This window comes from Sander vitreus, chromosome 20 (assembly GCF_031162955.1).
Source record: "Sander vitreus isolate 19-12246 chromosome 20, sanVit1, whole genome shotgun sequence".
In the NCBI taxonomy this organism is placed as follows: domain Eukaryota; kingdom Metazoa; phylum Chordata; class Actinopteri; order Perciformes; family Percidae; genus Sander; species Sander vitreus.
Genome location: NC_135874.1, coordinates 4,366,024 through 4,391,143, shown reverse-complemented (window position 1 = coordinate 4,391,143; position 25,120 = coordinate 4,366,024). Strand labels below are relative to the sequence as shown.

At 42.0% G+C, this 25,120-nt stretch overlaps 1 protein-coding gene across 1 annotated transcript in view; it reads right to left on the bottom strand.

Annotated features, from left to right (window-relative positions):
- Window positions 1-2,061: 2,061 nt before the first annotated feature.
- Window positions 2,062-25,120, bottom strand: part of eif2ak3 (eukaryotic translation initiation factor 2-alpha kinase 3) — a 38,382-nt gene continuing 15,323 nt past the window's right edge. The window contains exons 3-18 of the mRNA XM_078276876.1: window positions 19,647-19,841; window positions 19,060-19,187; window positions 18,373-18,634; window positions 18,101-18,266; window positions 16,968-17,093; window positions 16,181-16,303; window positions 15,801-16,030; window positions 15,074-15,186; window positions 12,367-12,489; window positions 11,596-11,745; window positions 10,321-10,873; window positions 9,643-9,816; window positions 7,831-8,004; window positions 7,124-7,225; window positions 6,443-6,505; window positions 2,062-5,071 (exon numbers count right to left, since the gene is read on the bottom strand). Of these exons, the coding sequence (XP_078133002.1) occupies window positions 4,889-5,071; window positions 6,443-6,505; window positions 7,124-7,225; window positions 7,831-8,004; window positions 9,643-9,816; window positions 10,321-10,873; window positions 11,596-11,745; window positions 12,367-12,489; window positions 15,074-15,186; window positions 15,801-16,030; window positions 16,181-16,303; window positions 16,968-17,093; window positions 18,101-18,266; window positions 18,373-18,634; window positions 19,060-19,187; window positions 19,647-19,841 (2,865 nt within the window). The 3' untranslated portion in view covers window positions 2,062-4,888. The remainder of the gene's footprint in view (window positions 5,072-6,442; window positions 6,506-7,123; window positions 7,226-7,830; window positions 8,005-9,642; window positions 9,817-10,320; window positions 10,874-11,595; window positions 11,746-12,366; window positions 12,490-15,073; window positions 15,187-15,800; window positions 16,031-16,180; window positions 16,304-16,967; window positions 17,094-18,100; window positions 18,267-18,372; window positions 18,635-19,059; window positions 19,188-19,646; window positions 19,842-25,120) is intronic.

Here is a 25,120-nt window from a genome sequence, read left to right as displayed (position 1 = left end):
GACGTGTGATAACGGAAATGCGCAACCGAGGGGGAGGCGGGGAGGACTTTAAACTTTTATTTTGAACCCATTTTTTTATGGTTCTTAGTTTTGAAAATGATAACAACACATACAATCATACTTGAAGGAAAACATTTTATTACATATTTTGAATGTAAAGATAGGAATTTAAGTATTATTGTAAATCTTTTTATTTTATTAGGTAAGTTCCATATTCACAAAGCAACATTTTCCAAATCAACACCATGTTTTAATCTATTCCAAAATGAAAATGACATACTTACTTTCATATTATATTATTTGCACTTATTTATGTATAGTTTTACGTTTACGGACTGTGAAGATTGAATATTTGTAAATTGAATTCCAAAAAAATAAATAAAAAAATAATAAAACAGATATCCCGCACCCCCCATAATATTTTCTCATGGTTTCTTTTATCATTCTGTAAAAACATGACATAGGGACTTTGTGTCCATATTCTTATATAACTTAACTATTATATATCATTATTATATATTACTATCTTCTTTATTAAGAAAGAAAAGAAAAAGAAAATCTCCCAGGAATCTTTGAAATGTCACATATTTGTGTAGCACACATGGGTTGTTGTTGTGTTCAATGCTGACAAAATAATTGCTATGCATAAAAGTTCAAAAAGAATTTTACCTGAATAGTAACTCAAGGTCCACTTACTAGCTTTTATTCTCAGAGCTTTTAACCACGTCTTCTCACTGTCTTCATCAGCGAAAATGACAAGTTAGCAACATTAAGCAACTTAATGGATAAGTTGTCCAACTAAATGACAACTGAGCAAACTCCATTCGCTGATGAAGACCGTGAGAAAAAAAATGATTAAGTGTTCCTTGTATTAAGTTTATTTTGTCAACAAAAAACAAAGAACATTTAAAAAAGAGTGCACAGCTGTAAACACCCACACAGGTGAATTTCATCATCTTACCTAATCAGGCTTCCTCTCAGGGCTGTGACAATGTGTATGAATTGTGTTTGATAGATATGGAGAGCAGTAACTTTGCATAATTCAGCATAATTCCCAGCATACATCTGTCACTTTCAACCGAAGCAGAGGTCCAATCACACAGGATACATTAAAACACTTGTGTGAGTGTGCAGGGCCTTTAATAAATGTAAAATATTTACATAGGCTATATAACAGGAGTGCTGTCCTGTACTGAATTTCACATAGGTGAAATATTACATTATAGGGTTCAAAATGTGTGGCATTTTTGTCTAAAAAAATAGTATGTTTCAACTCGAAAAATCCATGATAGTGTGCCTACTACTTGGTGCACATCCCAAAAACACAGGCAGAAGTGTGTGAGAGAGAGAGAGAAAAAATACAATGGTTGAGTAAAGGACATCGTCACCACAGGTACTGTATATGGTTAATATCATTAGTAACAGCTGATCTGAGCTCCCTTTACTCTGCTGTTGGACATGTCCTGCAAAGAGAGGACAACACGGCCACAGTAAAGAGTCTCCGTGATAGGAGGTGTGTGTGTGTGTGCGCGTGTGTTTGGCAGAAGTTGTTGCTATGGTGATTTCTGCAGTGAGGGAGTTGAGTGAAAAGTGTGAAAGTCTCCCTGCAGGCCAGAGTCGAACCCGGGCCTGCTGCGTCAAGGTGCAAACCTCTATATATGGGCGCCTGCTCTACCAACTAAGCTATCCGGGCACCCAGTATTGACATAGTTAAGTGTTGTAGTTTTTTATGTTATCATTGCAAATGTGTTATTTCTTGATTCAGTGTCAGCTTCTTCTTGTTTAGTTTTTTTCTTACAAAAGCACATACTTCATACTTCAGATGGTTGTGTAGTTGTGTATTAGACTGCTGCGTTTCTGTGCGCTGGACAGCTTGACATAAATATATATTACATATACACCTATATGATGCATAGGACCAGTGCTTAAAGAAACAAACCTTTCTGTTCTTATGAAAGTCTTAACTTTGGTGGTTGTTTGCCTAATGATGCTGAGGTGACGTATGACCCAAGTGCCCAACACCATCCCACAGACTGCACACCAAGGACACAAAACTGTACAAATGGTATAGAACGGTTTATTAAATTTAGACTTGTAAGAAGTCATCATATTCCAACGCGCTCCATCGCTCGAAGTGCATTCATAATAACACCAACCCAAAAAGGATTGATCCCGGCATCAAAACATAAATAAAGCAAATAAACATATTTACAATTCAAAATGGACAGAGAATGGGGTTTTGTGCAGAAAAACAGGCAACTACACATCCAGACAGAGGCATTAGAGATTGACAGGGGGGGGGGGGGGGGGGGGGGTTCAATTTAAATGTCATCAGGAAAAGCTACCTGGACAGCAGGAGTGGAAGGAGGAGAAACACAATTCAACAAAGCATGAAAACACCTACATTATAATCACATGTTCTTGGTTTGAGTGAAAAGGAGAACAAAACCCTATTGTCAATAATGTGGATTTGTAATGCTTAATGGTATAAAGCTGAAAAGCTATTTACTGTAGGTGATTTAGGTTTTGAAAGTTTCCTTCTTTTCTTGTTGTAAATCCTCCACAAACAAGTCTTTAAATAACAATTTCCCAAGAATTTGACTTCTGTGAAATGGATGACAAAAAAAATAAAATAAAATAAAAAAATACAAAATCCTTTTAGCTAATTTTGTGGGAGAGAAGGATTGATCCTGGATCCATTATTGAATTCCTTTGAAATATAACAAACATTAGTTCTACAAAAGGTGTCACATTGTCAACACTTAACAGTACCTACATACTGTCGGTCACAAAGCTTTTGTCTGAATTTGTAGCACGAGTTTTCCCCCCCCCCCCCCCCTTAACTTGAGGATATGCCGTTGTGGAACTAAACCAGTGTCCACCCTTCTCATGGTGGGAGTACAGTCGGCTTTAAACTCTGAAGAGAGAACTGATCATTTTACAACAAGAGTGACTCATCTGCAGTGGGCTGAGTGGACGAACATCAGTTTGACTTCCTGTATCAGACAAAGTCAAGACTTTAGAGTAATCAAAAAAACAAAACAACTGCAGAATAATCAAAAACTGCCCTTATTAAATAAGAAAAGGAAGAGAAGATCCTTAGAAAAGTACAATCATTGAAAGCACATTACAATTAGCAGTTTGTGTGTGTGAAATTGCAAACGGGTCATGACTCCTGCAGCACTTCTTATGTACATAAAACATGACCAACATCAGGTCCGGGTCCCCAGTAGACAATGTACAGGGGATAAAACAGTATCATCTTCTTGACTAAATGCTATTTGTCCCCATCATGGGAGGGCTACAGACCTCAGTATGCTTCCCCGGGAACACCAGCTGGACGGGGTTGGAGCACAGTAGCACAATTCCTAAAAATGTGAGGTGAGTTATCAGGTTACAGATAAAGTACACTTAACTGACTTTCAAATGGCACTCTGGTCCTGCAGGTTCTACTCTGGTGCTCAAAGCGGGGCAAACCCCTTCCACTCGGTACCCCGCACATGTGGAAACAAACACTGAGAATCATTTCAAACGGCTAGAGCAAGAGGTGACCACCATCATTCTGTCTCTGGAGGTCACACTGGAACATTCAGCTATCCATTAATGGCAGAGATCGTCTCCTCTTTGTTCTCTCGCCCACAGTATATCACACTATCTTACAGTTGCCTCTTGAAAAAAAAGCCATTTACAAGCAATGGCGCCTTACAATATGTACAGGATTGATCAAACATATCTTCTGAATTAACAAAGAAAAAAAAGATATAAACAGATTTTCTCCCTTCCGTTATATACACAGAGCAAAGAGGGGGGTGTTGGAAAATGATTGAAGCACCTCCGAGTCATTGTGTAAATTTACACACAGAAAAAACTGCTTCCAGGTACTGGCTTTAAGATAACAAACTCACACTCGCCCCTTCACTTTCCTATCAGGTACATGCAGAAAAAGACAGTAGCCAGAGGCTCCGCATTCATTCAGAGGAGGCCGTAGGCCCCTTTCTAAAGGCAAATCATAGCTGATCTGGATTCATAACTCTTCTCTACGCAATACATCATCTTCTCTCATTAAAAAAAAACACATAGGAAAAAAAGACGGTCTTTTTTGGTCTCCCAAATCAGGCATATTGGGTGTCAGAACACCCGTTAGTGCTCGTACCAGTGATCAGTACTAATCACTAGTAGTTAGGATGATCAAGCATCAAAGGCCCCTTTGGAGTGTCCTCTTGGTCTTGATACCTGAGGTGTAGCGTGGGTGAGTGAACACTGGCTGAATGTTGGGAGCAAGCAGCGTGTTGTGACCAGACTGGAATCAAAACATATGTCAAATAGTCCTTAATATGTCAATTATCTCCGAGTACCAGATAACTCGGTTTGCCGTGTCAGAGTGAGGAGAATGCTACTTGTTTCAGACAATCACAGGTAAACATTTCAAAAACCAATTGGTCGTAATGTTCTGTGGATAATAGCTCACTCTACACTGGGCTGACTGACTGCAGTACACACTGCCCATCTGGTATATAGAGCCACTAAGAATTATTTGCTTGTTCCACTTGAGCCAAGACTGGTCGTGAACATTACAGAACGGCTGTTGCTTTTAAAATATGAATCCACTTGTAAGTGTGATTAAAATTGGGAACGTGGGCAGCATAATGTTGTGCGAATATGTAACGGCATGTGTATTTGCCAAAGAGAGTAACTGTGCAGGAATTTGTCTCGCTGCTCTAAAGCCACAGGGATAAACTCCGGCACATTTGTCGTACTTGGCGTTAAAGTCTGTGCGATGGCAGGGGGCTGAGGTGTTTCTCTTGGGCTGCAGACCAGCGTGGGGGGGGGAATGAAAGGGAAACCGGGGGATTGGGAGATGGGGGTCACATATTGCGTTGTAGGACTTTCAGGTAGCGGATGTCTGGCGTGAGGGGCGGCCCATGGACGAGGCGCTGTATGTGCGGGAACGCTGCCTCACGGCCAGTCGGCAAGGCAGCTCCAGCTCCTGGAAGAGGGGAGTCCCTGTGATCTCAACCGCCTCGGGACGCTCGCTGGGGCTCCACGACAGCATGCTGCACACCATACTCAGCTACACACAGAGAGAAAACGCAGTACTGTCAGGCCTTTCACAACAGTGACATGCTACAGTAATGCCACAGCTAATAATATCATCCATCAGTGCAACCTGATTTGCTTTAGTTGAAGCTCATGTAACTAGGGCTGGGTAACGCCAATGACTTCCCGATGATGTCCCTGATCGATTCGTTATCAATAAGGTTAGAGAAATTTCAGTTACAATTCCAATTTTGCTTGGACATGAAAAAGATTCTCAGAGAATTTATGCTGTAAATTGTACAAGCAAGAAGAAAGGGTTTCTGTTGTTTCCATTCAGATTTTAACCCCCAAAATGTTGTTTAAAGTACTTTTTATTCATACACCCAAAGGCATATATCAAAAGATTGACTTTTGGATTATATGAATCAGCTGAATTATCAGATCACTCAAACAAAGATCGATTTATAATTGGAGAATCGATTCTTTTAACCCAGCCCTACATGTAACACAGCAGAAGAAGCAGTAGAAATTGATATTTGAACACACACACACACACACACACACACACACACACACACACACACACACACACTTGTGTGTTCTTAAAATAGAACAACTAGTAAAGTGCTACACTGGGATAACAGGGTGAGGGTATAATCACAGATTATGTTATGGGATTATGTAATCTCATTACAAGGTCAACAGGTAAACAACAATGTCATGTGACCAACCCCACATCAAACACCTGGTGTGGTAGAAAATAACATATTCAATTGATTTTTTTTTTTTTTTTAAAGATAATGTTTTGGGGCATTTTAGGCCTTTATTTGTATAGGACATCTTAGACTTGAAAGGGGGGAGAATGACATGCAGCAAAGGGCCGCAGGGCGGAGTCGCACCTGCGGGCCGCTGCGTCGAGGAGTAAACCTCCATATATGGGCGCCTGCTCTACCAGGTGAGCTAACCAGGCGCCCCCTTCAATTGACTTTGAACGGATAACTTGAGTCTAATGGGATTATGGATACAAATGATGTTTTCAAATCATGTCAATACAACGGTCTCAGATAATAATGCTGCCATTTGCATTTTAGTGTGTGTAGTATGACGATAATAGCATAATTAACTTCATATCCTGTTGATTTGAGAGCAAAATGATCCAACTACACCTCATAATTGGATTAGCTCAGCAGATTTGACTCACCAAGTGGATCATGTTGGTGTGGACAGGTCATTTAAATCCCTCTCTGACAGACTACACAGTAACAATGAACTCTCACAGCTCGGGATGTGTCCCGCTTTGTTCATTCACTATTTGCTTGTTCTCAGGATAAACAAAAAAACACTTTTGTTGGTTCAGATGTAGTTTGTGCTTACAGCCACTGGGTGGCAGCAGATGGCCACTCACCTCCTGAACGTTGTTTTTGGAGAAAACTTCTGGGATACGCAGCGCTCTCACCTCTGTCAGTGTCTGGGAGAAAAAAGGATGTAAACACCTGTGAGTGGAGCTGTGCTGGCGGATAATCAGGCCCTTTGTTACAGAGACAAAGGCGCGACACACACACACACACACACACACACACACACACACACACACACACACACTAAGAAAATCTAAGTTAGTTAAGCAGTGGGGATTCTTACTGAAGCCAAAAATGGGATCATATCATTTTTACATCTTTAAATGATTGTTAAATGATTGTTAAATGATGTCAGTTTTGGATGGGATCTGAAAATGTTAATGGCTTTTCAGTTTATAATAGTTTAGTTGGGGGTAAATATTGCTTGCTACATACATTTATTCTAAAAATAGACTTTTGTATAATCTTGCTTTTGTTGAATCTGAATGAATGAATCTTTAGTCACTCCAAACCTCCCTTTGAGGTTTTTTGCTTTGCTTACACAGTCCTTTGTCTTTACTTATGTTTATACAAATACAGTCTAAATGGACTATAATAATCATGTGCTAGGCAGTCAAAGGGTAATGTATTGCTGTATTACAACCCTTTTGGGAACTGAGTAAAAAAGGAGAAAAAAAAATGAAGTCAAATGAAGAGCTGATTGTGTGCCCCTGTGTTGGCTGACTCACCCTCACTCTCTCCATCTGGGTCCTGAACGGATACAGCAGCTCAAACAGGATCAGACCCAGAGAGTAAATGTCCACTTTGTGAGAGTACGAGTTCCCAGAGAGCTGCCAGGATAAAAAAAAATGGAGTTTGAGATATAAAGTCCGTATTGGAGGTACGAGATAGGGCTGACGAAATCAACTGGCGCAATAAACACATCGCGAAAGGCTGTGACATATCGCGAAAAATACTTTTTGATATTTGTCCAAATATCAGTGGAAATCTGCACTTTTAGTTATATAGTTATCGAGTTATTCAACAATGTTATCGCATATTTTCCTCATATCGTGCAGCCCCCAGTAGGAGACCAACCTACCATACTTGCCCGTGATATGAAATGATAGTGTGGAATCAGATCTTATTACAGTTACACTTTTTTTTAAATTATTTCTTGGGCTTTTCCATCTTTAATGGACAGGACAGCTAGGTGAGAAAGGGGAGAGAGGGGGAAGACATGCAGGAAATCGTCATAGGTCGGACTCGAACCCTGGACCTCTGCGTCAAGGCATAAACTTCTATGTATATGTGCGCCTGCTCTACCCACTGAGCCAACCCGGCCACATAGTTATACTTTTTTTATTGTAGTTTTATGTGTATTGTTCGGATGATAATCTCAATATTTCTGTAATGCTTATCCTACAGCATCACTGGCCCATGTGCGTGTGCTCACCTGCTCCGGGCTCATGTAGAGCTTGGTGCCGACCTGGCCCGTGTGGCGGGTCAGCAGCGGTGCGGGCGTCAGGGCGCTCGGCTCGTCCTCGTCCTCCTCCTGGTCCATGGCCGTCACCAGGCCGAAGTCTCCCACCTTCACCACGTCATCCATGGTGAAGAATATGTTGGAGGGCTGCAGGGCCGGTGGGGACAGGTTAGAGTTATGGTAGTCTCGCTTTGCCAGACCCTCCTCCAAAGCGCGCTGGAGGAGGGTCTGGCTACTCCACACAGCATTCGGGGATGGGGGCAAAATGTGCTCTGGTTTATTGGCATTTCTTTAAACCAATCAGAATTATCTTGGGCGGAGCTAAGCACCGGAGAAAAGACGCGGGGCCTCTGTAAAAACACCTCAGGAAGGAACTTGTTTTGGTGGAATGTGTACATTTAAAAGTTGTTTTAGTCGTGCAAGAGAAAACTCAGATTGGACAGATAGTCTAGCTAGCTGTCTGGATTCACCCTGCAGAGATCTGAGGAGTGTGAAATCGTGAAAGCCTGAGTGAAATCTGGCGGATTTTCCAGCGGCAACAGAGCAATCCCGGAAGTGGAACGTCAAGGATATAGACTATGTTATGTAAACATGTACCAAACGTGAAATACATGAAGGCAGAGAGCATTACTAATGCATGAACCTGTCGTTATCAGCTCATCATCCCTTCATATACACAATGAAGCTTTGCATTTTGGCAGAAAGAGATCGTTGAGAGTTTGAAAGGTGTATTGAAATTGAAGGCAGGTAAGAAGTTTTGTATTTAATAGGGAGGACAGACCAATGAGGAAGTTCAAAATACTGGCTGTTTGTCTTATTTCTTTATGGAAATTATTGTTTTTTTGTTTGTGTGCCCTTTTTTCTGTCAATCTGATTACTCTGAGATATCGTTGAGTTTATAAAAAAAAGGGAGTTGTCAATAAGGAAGGAAGCTCCAGCACCTTATTATTTTTGTTAGTTTTTATTTTTTTATTTCTTTATTTGCATTTCTTTTCTTTCCCATTCATTTTATCTTTCGAAGTTTGGTAGTTACTTGATGGTTAGACCTGATCTGTCACATATTTGTTCAGTTGTTTGTTTTTGTGTTTGTGGAATCGATGCTTTTTGTTTTTTGTGGAGTAAAGAGAAAAAAAGAAAAGGGAAAGTTTGAATGGGATTTAAAACAGATTTAGAACCGTTAGTGGGTACATCAGTCTTTAGACAAGGCACTTGCTCTCTGTTTTTTTTTTTCTTCCAATATTTCACATTTACACTTTTATATTTACACTTTTTTCATAAAAAAAAATCCCTAAAATCCCTTGCATATCCCTAAAATCAGCACAACCTAAGCTAAAAGTTTATGTAAGTCAATAAACTAAAATTATTAACAAAAGTATTAAAATGTTAAAAATGCCTTTTCACCTTCCATTTCATATTAACCCAAACGATTTCTAAATGTTGAAACATGAACAAAATATTTCTTAACACTCCATAAGTTATTTGAACTGTGTAAAGGTTTTAATTTTTGAGATCTGCTCATTTTTAGGAGCAGAGTGTAAAGACGTTTTGACAGTTTGATCTGCAATAGAAATGGTCCGCCTGATTATCAGTGAGCCTGGTGAACAATTCAACGTCCAAATAGTAGCATCAGGATTTGTTACAATTTCAATGGGAAATGAATTGAAGGGATAACTTTATCTTACCGCTCAAATACAAACAATTTTGCCTGTTATTGGACAGTGTGTTGTGTGTGTGTGTGTGTGTGTGTGTGTGTGTGTGTGTGTGTGTGTGTGTGTGTGTGTTCACCTTGAGGTCCCTGTGCATGAGCCCCTTGCTGTGCAGGAAGTCAACGGCCTCTGCGATCTGGAGGAAGATATCCAGACACTGGTTGTGCTCCCTCTGCTCCGGGAAGCAGCGCTGAGCCATCCAGTCCTTCAGGTTCTCTTTCCGACAGAGCTGCATCTGGATGTACAGGTACACCTGGAGACAGGGGAAGAAGGTTTCAATACATTACCATTTTACATCGGACACTGGAAACTATTATTTCATTTTAGAGAGAGAGAGAGAGAGAAAAAAAAAGGGTGTCTGTAAAAATAAAACGGCTCTGGCTAACGTCTGCACCTTCACTGCAATTACAGTACTGTGGATATATGAGAGATGGTGTCATTGTGAGCCAAAAGGCTAATATAAAAAACACGAAATGTTGGTGTTATAATAAATATTTCTCATTATTTCGGTGATGCTAAATTACATAACAAATGTCCACACCGGCAGGAATCAAAATGTATAATATTTGGAAAAAAAATGTTTTCCTTGAGCTAAAAAACAGAGAAAAAATATGCTAGGTGTCAACCTTTACCTGTAACAACAAACCTGTACATACAACAGTAAGGAGTTATATTAATAATGAAAGCCCAGTCTTCACCCTAAAATAAGACTGTGACACCGGTTAACGACAGCCAGCTGAGTGAATGATGGACTGACCTTGGGAGAGGGCTGGACTCTCTGGGTCGGAGGAGTTGGGGGGAGAGCCAGGGTGAGGGAGGTCGGCCGGGGGGGAGAGGAAGAGGAGGGCGGGACAGACTCCTGATGTCTGGTGTGCGAGGAAGACGAGCTGTTCCTCTCCGTCAGCGTGCTGGGACTGGCAGCGCCAGAAGATGAGGCCGTGTCCGCGTCGGCGTCTCGGTCGCAGCCCGAGTCCTCGAACACGATGTCAAAGGAAGAAGACGTGCAGTCGCTGGGGCCACGCGGAGGACACAGCTCGAACGAGTGGGGGGTGTCGGAGGCGTCGGGGTCCGCCTGACTGTCCCTCTCAGACATCAGGCTGTCGTGGCCCAGCAGCGGGTGGAAGGACAGGTCTCCGTCGTCAAAACCTACAGCGCTACCGGCACTGCTGGAGAGCAGCGCGCTGGCGTCGGCGGAGGCCTCCAGGACGTCTCCTCCGGGCCCAGAGGCCGGGGACACGGAGCTGGACACTGGAACTTTGACTGACAGCGCCTCCATGTGGTCCAGGAAGCTCATTGGCCAGTCTGTGGTACTGAAAGAGATAAAGAAGGCTTGGTTTTTGCCAGGCTTACTCCAATCACATAACTACTACATCAATGTTACAACTAATCATTCAAGATAACTGGGCAATTGTGCAATATAATACGACAAAACAGTTTACAAAACAAAATGAACGAGACATGTACAATTGTTCTTCTTTGGCATGGCGCATTTGCTGTGTAACAACTTACTGCATGGGTGCCTCAAAAGAGGAAGAGGTTGATCATTTTTGTCTCTGCGTGGTTATCTGGTGCTACTTTTGGCTCTAATGTACCCAAGTAAACTAAAACAAAAAGGAGTAAAGACACCAGACTTTAACTAAACCGCTGCAAACATGCTCGTGTGAATATGCTTTTTGTTTTTTAAGATTCTTTTTTGGGCATTTTAGGCCTTTATTAGACTGAACAGCTTGAGATGTGAAACAGGAGAGAGAGAGAGGGGGAATGACACGCAACAAAGGGCCGCAGGTCGGAACCGAACCGTACATGGGGCGCTCTGGCATTTAACCATGCGTCTTAATCAACCTGAGAAGTGAGCCAAGTGATGTAAAGTCTGTGGTGTAATAAATGTCAGAGATGCCATAATTCCTCCTGGTCAGAGGATTACATTTATTTTTTGCATGGATGCCATCCCCGGACCATAGACCCCAGTGTTGGAGCCGTGTTCCAACTGCTGAGCGGTACAGGATAACATGTTTAAAAATCCGTGGCTAACCTGGCGTCTTTCAGCCACCTCTGGTCCATCTCCTCCTGCCAGCCCTCGGGGGGGCTCTCCTGCCAGGCGTTGAAGTAGCGGATAATCCCTGGATGCTCCAGCTTGGCCAGGGCCTTCACCTCTCGCATCACCTTCTCACGCGCCAGCTCTCTGTACGACATAAAACCGAGCTTTAGAGTTTCATTCACATTTAGGACAACCACTTTTTTCAGAAGTTGGGTCCCACATTTTTAGGATCTCAAGACACAAATTCTACAAATTCCTAATAAGACTTATATTGACTAATAAGACTTTGCTGTTCATTAAACTTTTTTGTGTTTGGTGTTCTTTAATCACACACTACAACTGTTCGACTACAAAAATATCAGGAACTGTTCCATGACGCTAACTGACTGTAATGACCCTCACATATAAGCCTAGTATTGACACACCACGGGCTCAATAAGCGTTTCAACAAAAACACTGGGCATAAAAATCATTTTGTTTGCTATGCACTGTGTGATGTACCAGCCAACAACAGAGCTGAAATAAAAAAAAAAAATTACCACAGATCCGCTTTAGCTAAACACTACATTTCCATGCTTGTCAGTATAAATATAAACGCATGGCAAATATTTGTCCAAAACTGTCCAACAGTCGTGGATCTGTGTGCTGCTCTGCGTTTAGATAAGTAGGCCACTGCTTACAACAGCTTTAAAGAAAAGGAGATAAAAGGAAGAGCTAATAGCCTCGAGCAACGAAGTCTGTGGTGTGACCAGCGAGAGGCGCTACCTGTTGGGCAGACGGATTCTTTTGATGGCGTAGTTGCAGTCGTCCACTTTGTTGCGGGCTTCAAAGACCACACCGAACCCCCCGCGGCCAAGGCACTGCACTGGCTCAAAGTCAGTCAGGTACCTGGGGAGGAGACACTTTGGTTGTCATTTTGCTAAGAAGAATCACCCTGCTCTCAGTGGTAGAAAAGAGCTGCGTGTGACACGTGTGTTATCACCTATATCCCTGACCATTTCAAAGACCTGGGATCAGACAATTCACTGTGGTCAAGGAGGCGTATTAAGTGGTAAAAGGTGATTACCAGGGAAGGAGTTACTACCAGTCAAATCCCTGCTAAGGCTGGCTGTGGCTGCTGAGCTGGCAGGTAACCAACTTACAGCAAAACAGTTGCAGAATTCAAACTAATGTTGTGCTGTCAGAAAAATACTTGGCTGCCATGAGGCTAAGACAGACTCGACTGAGAGGTTCCATGCTGAATAACAGAAAATACAAATGTTTAAACTTACAACTGCAAAGGGAAAGCACATGTATACAGCATTTTGTTGTGTGTAACTTTAACAATGTCTTTAGTAAGCATAGCTCTACCGCAAGTGGTATTTCAATCCCACAACACCTGTCAGCTATATCACATAAACCCTCCATCTTGTGCAGCTTCATAAACAATCATTTGTAAGCTCTCTGTTAATCTACATTCAGATTCACAAAACTTTGTTAATCCCCAAGAGCAATTCATTTTTACAGTCTATCCTATCGATTAAAATAAATAAGTAACATCAAATAAACTTCAGCATCAAAATCAACATGCCAGTGACAACAAGTGCACAGATCGACGGGTTGTGTTTGGTAGCCTGACAGCTAAAGGAATAAAAGAATTTGCATTGACTTAAATAAATAAAATCATTTAGCTTCCTTCACAGTGAGATACCACCAAACTCTGCCTCCATTTACTATCGTCTACGTCAGCGGTTCTACACCAGCGGGGTGCCTTGAGGAGGGGACAAGGGTGCTTGATTTATCAAATCAATGGCTACATTTACATGCACACCAATATTCCACATTCAGAATATGACAAAATTCAGAATTTAATACAGGTCATGTAAACAGCATATTCCGTTTTGGTATTCCGAATAAGGCCTTTTTCCAAATATAGCATTTTCCGATTAAGACGTGGGATATTCTGGTATTATTTGGGTTTTAGAGGCATTCTTTTGACATGTATACAGCACAATCGCAATATCAGGGTTTTATGCCCAGTTTACGGCCTCCTGCCTGTTTACGGCTTATGGTCAGCTCTGTGCGTTGCTATGGTCGCTGTACACAAACCAACAAGCCAACAATTTGCAGGGCTGCGGACCCGATAAGAAGGAGAAACACAGCTACTTTTAAACATGATCAAAGACCTGGATATCAACAGGTTTTTGGATATGAGCACACATCTCTACACCGACCGTTTCAACAAGCCGGTTGAAGGAATGAAAGAGGGACGCTGTGTTCACACGGTCCAACAAGTCCTCCACCGCTGGAAAACTTTGAAAAAAATTTGCACGGCTACATGTAAACAGCTTGGTCGGAATAGCGTCTTTTCAGAATAAGGGCAAAGAACGGAATATTATGTGCATGTAAACGTAGTCATTGTTAATAAATGTTTCACAACATAAAAAAAAAAAAAAACACTGCGCATTTTAAACTACATTTTCAGAAGAAAAAAATATATAATAATAATAAAAATATATATATATATATATATATATATATTATATATATATATATATATATATATATATATATATATATATATATATATATATATATTTAAAATAGTTCAAACTGATAAGTATCTGTGTGAATCTATGAATGTTACATTGGGGGTTGGTTGGCTCAGGGTCTGAAAAGGTTTGGGAACCACTGCTCTACACCCTGATGAAGTATCTCCTCTCATGCTCCTCTGGGGATTGGAGGCGGTCTTATTAGGAAACGTGTTGGCACATGTACTTCAGGCCTTGATCCTGACTCATGCCTACCTCAGCTGCTGCAACAGCCACCAGTTTTATTTAGGGAAACTTCTGCTTAAGCACGTTGCATGAATTGCAGCAGCAGCTTTAAAGGACAGAAGAGGGTGGGTGTTTGTCATTTTGAGGTGGATCAAAATAATGGGGTGACAACAGGAGAAAAAAAAAAAAAGAAGCTGTTTAATCATATTGTTGCTTGCGTTTCGGGGTGGGAGAGCCATATTATTCAGCTAAAGAATGTAAACATGCACGCTCCATCGATCGGACAACAGGTGGTCAGTGACAGCCCATAAATTATGGCTACTGATCATATTTGGGACGTCAAAAATAACGAAAAAAAAACTTGTGACAATGTGCTGACAGTGATGTAAAGTGACACTCTGACCCTGTGGCAGATGCTGCTGGGCAGGGTGGGGTCTGATGGCAAACAGCTGAGTTATCCAATCATGCACTACTACGCCTCATATCTCCCATCTCTGCCTTGTCCTATCCAGGCAGGCTGGAAGAGCACCGGTCACCATGGTAACAGTGCCGAATCTGTAGCTACACCTTGAAAGAGTGAGACTCGCGTGGTAATTTCAAGTGCGAGGATAACAACAGAGTGGTAGTGTTTTGTCACGTTCTCCTGAGTCATGAAAAAAAAAAAACTTTACAAGCATATTCTGCCTCAGCGTCATGTCAGTGTGTTAATAATGTACCTGGACACATATTCGCTGAAACGGGTCTCCATGGCAACCGGCTCTTTGGATTCCACAACCTCAAGGTCAAACTTGCAGTCTGTCTGGCACTGTGTCTCCGACTCTTTACGTTGCTATTAGGGACAGAAGGAGGACAGCAAAGACACAATGAGGAAATTAGAAAGGTTTCCAAGTTTCGGATGTAAAAAAAAACAAGATCACCTTCTGTGGCATGCTGGGTTATTCATTTTTTCTAAGAAAACACTGAACAAAGTCTCTCAGCCACAGGCACAATGAGACAGAGGGAAGAACATTATTTGAATTCTGGGACGAGACATTCCTATAACAAGCAATGCACTTATGTTGAATGACGCTATTCACAGAAGAATCACCTACTTCTATCTTGCTTTAGAAATACACAGTTGAGTCTAACATTCCAGTGTCAATCTCTAGTTTTAACTTTTTCATAACCAACATAAAAACACGGACATCAATGAACATGGATGTGACAAAGTTCGTTCAGTGACATTTTAAAAGGAAGTACTCTGTATTTCTTTTTCTGACAAACTCAAATTAAGCCTTTATCCATACCGAATCACAATCATAATCGTAAAAGTCATCTCATATGTGGAAGCGGTTATTTATACGGTCACTGGTTTCGGCAGCTGCGTGTAGTGTCTTAACATTAACATTATATGACAAGAATAACCACCAGCAGTCACTGGCAGCATGGCATTCTGTGTCTTACCCTCACATAGGCCACCGGGGCGGGAGGGTGGAAGAATTTGCGGACGATGTAGGTGGTGGCGGCGATGCAGAAGACGATGGTGCCGAGGATCTCCTTCCACCAGGGCAGCAACAGCACAGGGTCCTTTCTCCTGCGGCTCTCAGCTCCTGCCCCGTTTCCCTTTATCAGGCTCACGGCGCTGTCGCGTTTCTCCCGGTAACGCTTACCGTAGGGGAAGTAGTAGCCGTTGTCTAGGGAGAGTGAAAAGCAATGACTCAGTCGGTGGCTTGTTGGTCATTTTGTCCCTCTCAGCCAATTCACTTTTCTCTGCTGTGCACTGCAGCATGATGTGACTTTACTGTGGCTCCATTACAGCCCTATGTCCGCAATCAGGTTCTTACCATATGGATACTGAAGGATGGATAGGGCTCCGTTGCTGTATTCGTCATGGGAGAACTTGTCATTATTCAAACACTTGTCAAATTCATCCGTGCCGACCAGGGCTGGTGTCCGAGATGGGGAATCTGTGTCAAGGACAAAGATGAATAAGTTCTTCCATCTCCGTAAAAAAGAAGGATCAAAAGAATCGGAGCAACAATTGCAAGACAGCCGTGCATTAAGTGAAACAAAGCCATGAGCGACAGGGAACAAATAATTGAATAAATAATAAATACTTTTTTGAAATTCTCAGTGGATTAGAGATGTTATGCAACATCTTAAACTAGAGAAGATGAGATACACTGTCCAAGGGTCTGTTTTAAAGTTGCATACTATTTGGCAGCCTTTCTTGACATCTGTAGAGAACATGGAAGCAAAAAATGTAACCCAATAATATATATATTCCTATGTTATTGATTTCTCATATTTGTTTTTATTTTTGATCTCCTTCTTTGGGGCTAATATATAAGGTGGCTGGCTTTAATTTAGAGAGTGTTGGTCTGGTAGGTGGGTGGGTAGATGTTTGAGATTAGTTTTGATTGTTTGTATTTTGTTTATATCTTGTACAATCTGAAAATCTTTAATAAACAGACATTGATAAAAAAAACACAGTATCAGTATCACTTTGTGTTTAGCAATACTAAGGAAGCCAGTCTTCAGTCACTGCTCAGCCCACAGGTGGCCGTCACAAACTAAGTTGCTTTGGTGATTAGCCACAGCGCCTAATGACCAATGGAGGTGTGAACTTACGGACTAGAGGCTTCCACTTGACTGTGGGTAGTGGAATGATGTCATCTTCTGATCCGATGGCTTTGGTGGGGAACTTTTCACTGATCCTCACTGAGGACTGGAGGTAGAGCTGTCCCTGGAACATCCCTGATAAACCCAGGGCAAAGGAGTTAGACACATGCTCACACGATTCTCTGGTACCTCGTATACTGTAGAGACTTAGTGCTGAAAATAAAGACACAGAAATTGCAAATAATGCAACGAAATAGGGCTGCACAATATGAGGAAAATATGCGTTAATGTTGAATATCGCGATATTGCCGGCGATAAATAAACAGATGTTTAATTGTACTCAGTTTTGCTGCTTTCAGTATTCTGCTTAAATACAACCATTGTTTTTTTACATTTAAAACAAATGAAAGGAAATCACTTCCAATATTCTTTCATCGAAAAATTGCACGTTGAATTGAATATAAAAAGGCACCACTATAAAAAGAATGGCAGTTACATTGCATACAAGTGCAGTTTTCTGCTGATATTTTCTTTCAACTAACACAAAAAAATGTCGCAGTGTCTTTCGCGATATGTCGCAGCCTTTCACGATGTATTAATTGCGCCAGTTGATATTGATTGACGATAAAAAAACAACAATATACTGTGCAGCAGAGCTGTAATCGGGCCTTAAAAGTTAGGCCCGACAAGGCCCGAGCCCGACAGAATTCGTATATTTTGATTGACATCTTTTTAAAAGCCTGAACCTGTTTACAGCCTGACATTACTCAAATGTGCGCACGCACACAGCTCTTTTGCCTTTTGTCAAGAATGAGTCATTTATACATTTTTTAACATCATTTATTCATGACTAACGTCGGCTATAGGCCACTTGGAAGTTGGAACAAAGAAATTAAATAAGTCCTCCAGAGGCCAGCCTCCGTTTCATCTCCTCAGCATCCATTTTCGCGCTAATCGAAATGCATCACCTGACCGTTCATTTACCGCGCAACCCGGAGCGCAAGCCCGAGCCCGTGTAAAATGATAGAAATTAAGACTGAACCCGACCGAACCCATCGGGTTCGGGCAAAGACCTTCAGCTCTATTGTGCAGCCCTACAACAAAACATGAGGAATACACAAGCCTGCAGTGTGTGAATTTACCAAGGTAAACATTGGACGCTTCAGCTCCTCTGGCCTTCTTCGAATCGTCGTCGTCATCCTCCTCATCCGTTTCCGACTGGCTGCTGTAGGCGTTGTCGTCGAACAGGGCGATGGGTGTGACTTTACCCCCGCCCACCAGCCAAGCCGAAGCGATGGGCGTGCAGAACTACACAACACAGGTGATACCGAATGAGTTGATATATGAACTCCAGAGTGAGGGGCCACGAAGTAAACACACTTAATAGTAAATGCAGTTAGTTAGAACTTCTCACATGTCGTTCCCAGATCAGCTGTCCATCAGGCTCGGTGCTGAAGGCCATGATCTTCCAATCTGGAACAGACACTTTGATGACGAGGTCTAGATTCTGGCTCTGCTGCTTCTCCGTCTGCCCCCTCTCTTTTGGTTCATCAGTGATGACCCGCTGACTCTCCCTCCAGGTGTCGCCATTGGCAACTTCCCCCTCCAGGAAGTTCATTCCAGACTGCGTCTCAGGAAGTAGCTTCAGCTCAAAGTTTCCAACGCTGAAGTTCCATCTAATATCAAGAATGATAAGACACGCTTCAGTTGTAATTCTGGAACGGATTATCACACTTAGGTGTCAAACTTTTAGATTTAGACTTTCAGATGTATAAATAATAATGGTTGAGTATTTTTATCCCTCTTAGTACCAAAGTAAACAAAAGTAATATTTATCTAACATGGGTCTGCTGAGAGGACGCTGACAAAGGCAATAGATACATGATGATGCTTCTACTACTACTACTACTGACGTAGTAATGTTAACTGCTAGCGGGTGAAAGGTTAACTGACTTTTTTTAAACCATTGACGGAAAGTCAATCGAGTGCCTGTGAACCCTTGTGGAATACCAGACAAGATACAGTAGCTGCTTCGTGACTCAAACTGACTGACCGGCTGACTAACGAGGACAGACTGATTGACTGATTAAATCAAACTCACTTCTCTATCCCTGATCGGGGCCTGATGGCTCGCACAGTCTTCTGAGTCCTCTGCAGCAGGAGCACATCTTCGGCCTCTATCTCCTCGTCTCCCCGGCGACAGCCCATCGCAGAGCAGATGTACCGAAGCTGAGGCACACAGCATGACGAAGGGGGTTATTAGACAGGGGTTTTGTGGTGAGAACAAGGTGTCGTGTTGGCCTCTCTCAAAAAACATTACGACAATTACTTTAACTCACTCCCCTTCCAGTCGGTTTTTGTATTACTCTATTAATTGAAAGTTTCCACAGAGAGACCCGACTTCAGTTGAACAATGTTGGCATACGGTTTGAAACAAACGGTTGTCGATCGAAATGACTGGCCTAAATCAACTAGCATGCTACAGCTGATAGACAACAACTAATGCGCTGCCAAAACCTTCCGGGTAAAACTCATGGTACATGGTTATGTCACAGGCCGTACCAAACCAATGTCGCACAGTGATCTGAACTGATGTGGACGTCCTGTACCGAAAACGGTTTGGAACGAATATACTGTTACAGTCCTAATCAACATACAACAAGCTCTAACTAAGGTGAGTTCACTGACCTTGCCACTGTAGGCCCCCAGACCGTAGGTAGTAAGAGATTTGCCCCCGACCAGGACAGTGTCCTCCCCGATTCGGTGAGACGAATCTAGCAGGGACTCCACACTGAAAGGCACTGCCTCCATAGTCTCCCTGTCCCGGTTCCACTGGAACAAGGCACCGTCCAGTGAAGGGATTACCATCTTATTGCCAAACACCTGCAGGAACAAACAGGTTGGTTTTAAAGCGTTCGTGTCAATTGCTGACGTGTCAAAACCAGGTTGATGTAAATGAGTTGGAAAAGCACATAGCCCAACAAAGGAAAGAAAAGGAATGTGGTAACACAAAACATCATAAAGGTTTCGTCCAAAGTGGTTTAAGAGTTTTCATCTGGGTTATTCCATAACATAGGCATGTGCAGGAAGGGGCCCAACCACGGACATGGCAGTTTAATCGGTTAGCTTGTTTTTTTGGAACCAGTCAAGTTTGAATCCCTCAGTTAAAGATGGTCTCTTTTGAGTTTGAGGCAAAGCTTTTGCTTGTAAAGAGTACAACTTTTATGAAATCCTGAAAATGTGAAATGTTTTCAAAGTCAAACTGCAGAGATGCTGCAGAACTCCTTAGCACACAATAGATTAAACCTACTGGAATACCTTTTACGGTTTGAAATATCGTTTTCAGCTCAGACAGACAATCGTTCAGACACAAAAACATTTGCCCACACAGACAACACTGGCCAACACACCTCCGCCCATACAGCAGCAGCTTTAGCCCCCACACACTTGGACTCAATCCACAGGCTTTGGGACCATTACACAACTAAGAGCCTACGTAATTAACCTGGATCTTTATAAAAAAAAGTGTCCAACCGTGGATAATGTGCGTGTGTGCTCCTGTATGTGTGCTGTTAGGTGCTCACTGTAGGTGTGTGTGTGTGTGTGTGTGTGTGTGTGTGTGGGAGGGGGGGGGGGCAAGGATGACATCATTGCAAAAACCTGAGCCTAATCCTGATTTGACCTCCACAGCTTTAGCTCATCAGGGGGTGTAGGGACAATTGTTTTCTTCGAGCACTTCAGTCATTATTATACAAAGACTGTCATCAAAAATCTGTTTATTTGGACTATCCAAGTTGTGACTCACTCTTTTCAACAAACTTTTCCGTGACATAACAGCAGAATTTGGACCAATTAGCGATTCCTTGTCTCGTAAATGGACGCTTCCAAAGACGAATGGACACATCAGGTGCTGCTGGTGTCGAACCTGTGACCTGTCAATCACCTCCTATTGGAAATGCTATCAGACTTAATAAAAAGAAAGTCAGTGTGGTTGCTTTGTGGTGGATTAACAAAATGCCAGGAGGGAGAAATGTGTGGCCGAATGATTTACTAGAGAGCAGAGCCAGGAGCAGAGGTGATGTCATCTTTTTCGAGGGAGGAGGGTGATTTGGATTCAAGATGAGGATAAATTTAGCAAGTGAAGGGGGGGAGGAGGAGATGATAACCATCACATCACACCATGCTGGTATGGCTGAGGGGGAGCAAAGAGGTTTAGAGCAGGAGGGGAACGTCTCAGAGCTGTGGATGAGTCATCCTGCTCCTGATGCCTTAATCCATCTCTGATCCAGCAAAGTGTTCCAACACCAGCTATCCTGGATCACTTCTTAGATCTCCCATAGACTCGGGATTTCATTACACTAATTTCTGCACTGACCAATCTATCATGTCGCCCTACAAAACACTAAATCAGCAAAAAGTCAAACTGAACGAAAAGAAACAGAAGTTGTCAAAAGTTACGTAGATGTAAGTTACAGACGTAAGGAAATCTGATTGGCGCCAAGCAGGCTGACCTATCCACACCCCCTCTCCCAACTTGGTTCAGTGCATTATCAACAATAGCATCATATTGGCTCTAGCTGGCAGGGACGTCTGGTAAATGATCAACCATTTCTCTGTTGTTGTAACTAAGTAAACAAGGCTTGAAAACCGCACAGCGTAGTAGAATGAGTCCGTAGAGTTTGTGGCATGTACTGTAGGATGATTCACTTTGCATATTTTGACAGCTCTTAAAAGATAAAGCAGTCTGTCTTTATGGTGGACGTCATCAAAGAAGGCACTAAAGTTTGTTTTTTAGGCCAGTAAAAGTTCCCTAATATGACCTCTTTTTAAAAATATAAATTTTGGGGTGACCTCTTGCTCACCCAGTAGAGCGTGTGTCTCTCCCCCCCCCCCTTCAGCACTCTCTCTAATACAGGGTTTCTGCAGGTCAAATGTAAGACTTTTTAAAGACCTTTTTAAGACCATTATGAATGACAATTAAGACCTAGGCTATATCACAACATAAAAGCACAACGAAATGCAGAGTCACAAAAGTACCTGCAAAGTAAATAAATGTATTCAAATTGAATAAAAGCGACACGGAGTAATAATAATCTGTACATAAACAGCGAATTATATTTGGACGAGTGTAAGAAACAACTACGACAGCACAGAATAAAAAATAAAACATTTCAAAGAGCATTAGGAGGTAGCGTTACATGGACGTAGAAAAATTAAGACCTGTTTAAAATGATTTTTTTTTAAGACCCCGTGGAAACCCTGTAATAAAAGGCAATGAAAGCCCTCAAAATAATGTTTAAAACTATTTACATTTCTGTGGTCTTCTGTAATATTATTTGACGTGGAGAAATCCAGACGAAAAATGTTGCCGTTACTTCTACACTTGACTACAGATACACATTCATCCAATACATGCATCGACTTTATGTTCCCCTTTCACACTGCATACATATACTGTAGATCTAATGCTAAACTCTTCTACTAAATTTTTCGGGAGTGTGGATTAGATAAGGGGACATTTCTGCAATCCATTTTACCGTGTCACACATTTTATGAATTTCGGCATTCGACTACAGTATAATCTGAGATGTTATTACTTACCCACCAGACAGTATGTCTGTTGGGTACATTTACTAATTTAAATCTTAGTGTACCCATGCCATGAAGCTTACAGAAATCCTGCTAGCTATTGCTGAGGAAATGTATTTCATTAAAATGGAAATCTGTTTGAGTTAATTGTTCAGAATTTGTAGATGCACAGCATTCCAGAAAGAAATAAGGTTTGAGGAAAAGGATGTATTTTTATAAACCCTTTCTTTAAGGAAAAGAAAACATCAAAGCAAATTAAAGGTGTTCTTTGATGAGCTGTGTATAAAATGATGATCAATGACCCGTCCCTGATCTGTTATTTTATGTCTTTGTTCGGTCTTCATTTTTGTTTTCATGGTTCTTTTGTTAGTGTTTCATATTTTTGTTGCATCTTGAAAAAAAAAGACAAACTTTGAAAAACAAAAACAGGAAAGGGCTCACATTTAGCATTTTCAACTTTTAGAGAATATTAAAATAAAAGATTCAAAAGAGCCCGTCACCTAAAAAAAAAAGATTCTAAATGAATTAAAATACTGACTGTGACCGCACAAACATTTCCATTCTCCTTGTGTGTCTCTTTTGCTATGAATTTCCAATGCCTATTCATTTTTTAGGAGCTATAACTCAGACTCATTCAAGTCTTACCCTCTTTTCTTTTTTTGAATGTGTGAGTGCGCCTTTCTCTAACAAAAAGATCCACTACCACACCACCACAGAGCCATTCAGTTATTTTGAGGCTGCAGGGAGCATCCAGCGCATGTCTTCACTGTGCAAGGTCTGAGTCTGGTTTAACATGTGCATCTTTGCACTTTCTAGCATCAATACTATATGTGCAATACACTGATGATTATTAGTTCATCTTTAGTAGTGTATCTTTATTAGTGTTTTATAAATACTATTTATATACCCATTTTGTTTTGTTTTGGATGAAGGAGGCATTCATCCAAAGTCATCCAAATGAGCTGGAGCACTTGATCATTATTTGACTATTACTATTCATGTCATTGTATTCCGCCCTTGGGAAATGTCTGGGTGTAGGTTCAGAGGGAGTAGGGTGGGGGGGTGGTGTTGGTGTGTGTGTGTTGCTGTCGACGATTCAGCGAACCTGCCAAACAGTGTGAGCTCTCACCTGCCGCTAATGTGCCACTGTTGGCCCACAAGGCTACTGCTCCACTTAAAGGAGAGAGAGAGAGAGAGAGAGAGAGAGACACACACACACACACACTGGCAGAACAGAACCAGACAAACAATTTATTTATTTTTTTATTTTTTATTTTTTTAAACTATCAAAATAAAATCAGAGTGGCCGGAAGAAAGACTTTATGCCAAAAAATACTGCCCTTCTGGCCTTTTATCATTCCCTTCGCCGCTCTAGAAGAATTATTGCTTGTCACATCAGCCACAGCATGGCCATCAATCGTTAGTCATTGTGGAGTTATCAATCAAATTCTCTCCTCGTTCATTCATTCACGCTGCGTGCCGGCAGAGGTACTAGGTGTGTGTGTGTGTATATGTAAGTGTGAGCGTGTCTGTATTGTCTGTTATGTGATGACATCATCCCTGGTCTGAGGCATTACCTCACCTCCCCTAATCGCCCAACCTCCCCCCTATTCTTCTTCATCCCTTTAACCGCCCCCCCCCCAGCATGACTCACTCCACGTTGCCACTGATTCCCTCCATGTAAGATCCTCACACACACACAACCTTCATCCCCCCCCTTGTAACACCCCGGAGCGACTCTTGGCTTTTTGAAGTGATGGGTTCTTTTCTGCAGACAATGCTGTTTGTGGCTCTGCTGTCCCTCATTTCACACACAAAAAAAGGGCGACACAAATACATACTCGGCAGGATGCAGCAGGTGACTGGCTGTTTCCTCCCTGGCATGTCGAGGCCAGCCAATGGCACGGCGGCAGCCCCCCCTAGCCTCTAATCACTGAGCAGAATGGTGTCTCAGGGATCCGGCATGCACCAATGAAACCGTTGCTAAGCGCTAAGGAGACGTGGGGGGGGGGTAGGAGCTAGTGGCAGCCCCCCCCATACACACATACACAGCAGACAGGCATCCCAGGTAACGGAGGGCAGAGAGGGCAAATCTAGATTTGAAATTACATAAAGTACATAAGCATAACACAGGCAAACTCTGAGGACCATAACAGATGACGTCACAGCGAGTCACTGGGTTCAGAGCTGACAGGCATCTCTCCTCGCTCCGCTCTTTCAGCCAGATGAAGGCCAACAGGTGAAAACACAGATAGAGGGACACACACACACACACACACACGATGGGGAGGGTGTCACATGTGTCTGTCTATGACGTTTTTGACACTCTTGTGAGGTCTCACACACTGAGCACAGATGTAAAGGCAAGAAAAACAATGTAATGTCCTCAGAGAGACTATAAAGCAGCCGTGAAAAGCAGTGACAGCGAAATACTTTGTTTCAGTGTTTAACAATTTTTTCCTCTTGATTTGTACCCGTTACACTTTCTAGTAAGAACTTCTTGCTAAGCTATTTGCTACAAAATAAAAAAAACTGCCTGTTGGACAATCATTTTTAACAGTAAATGTCTCCCA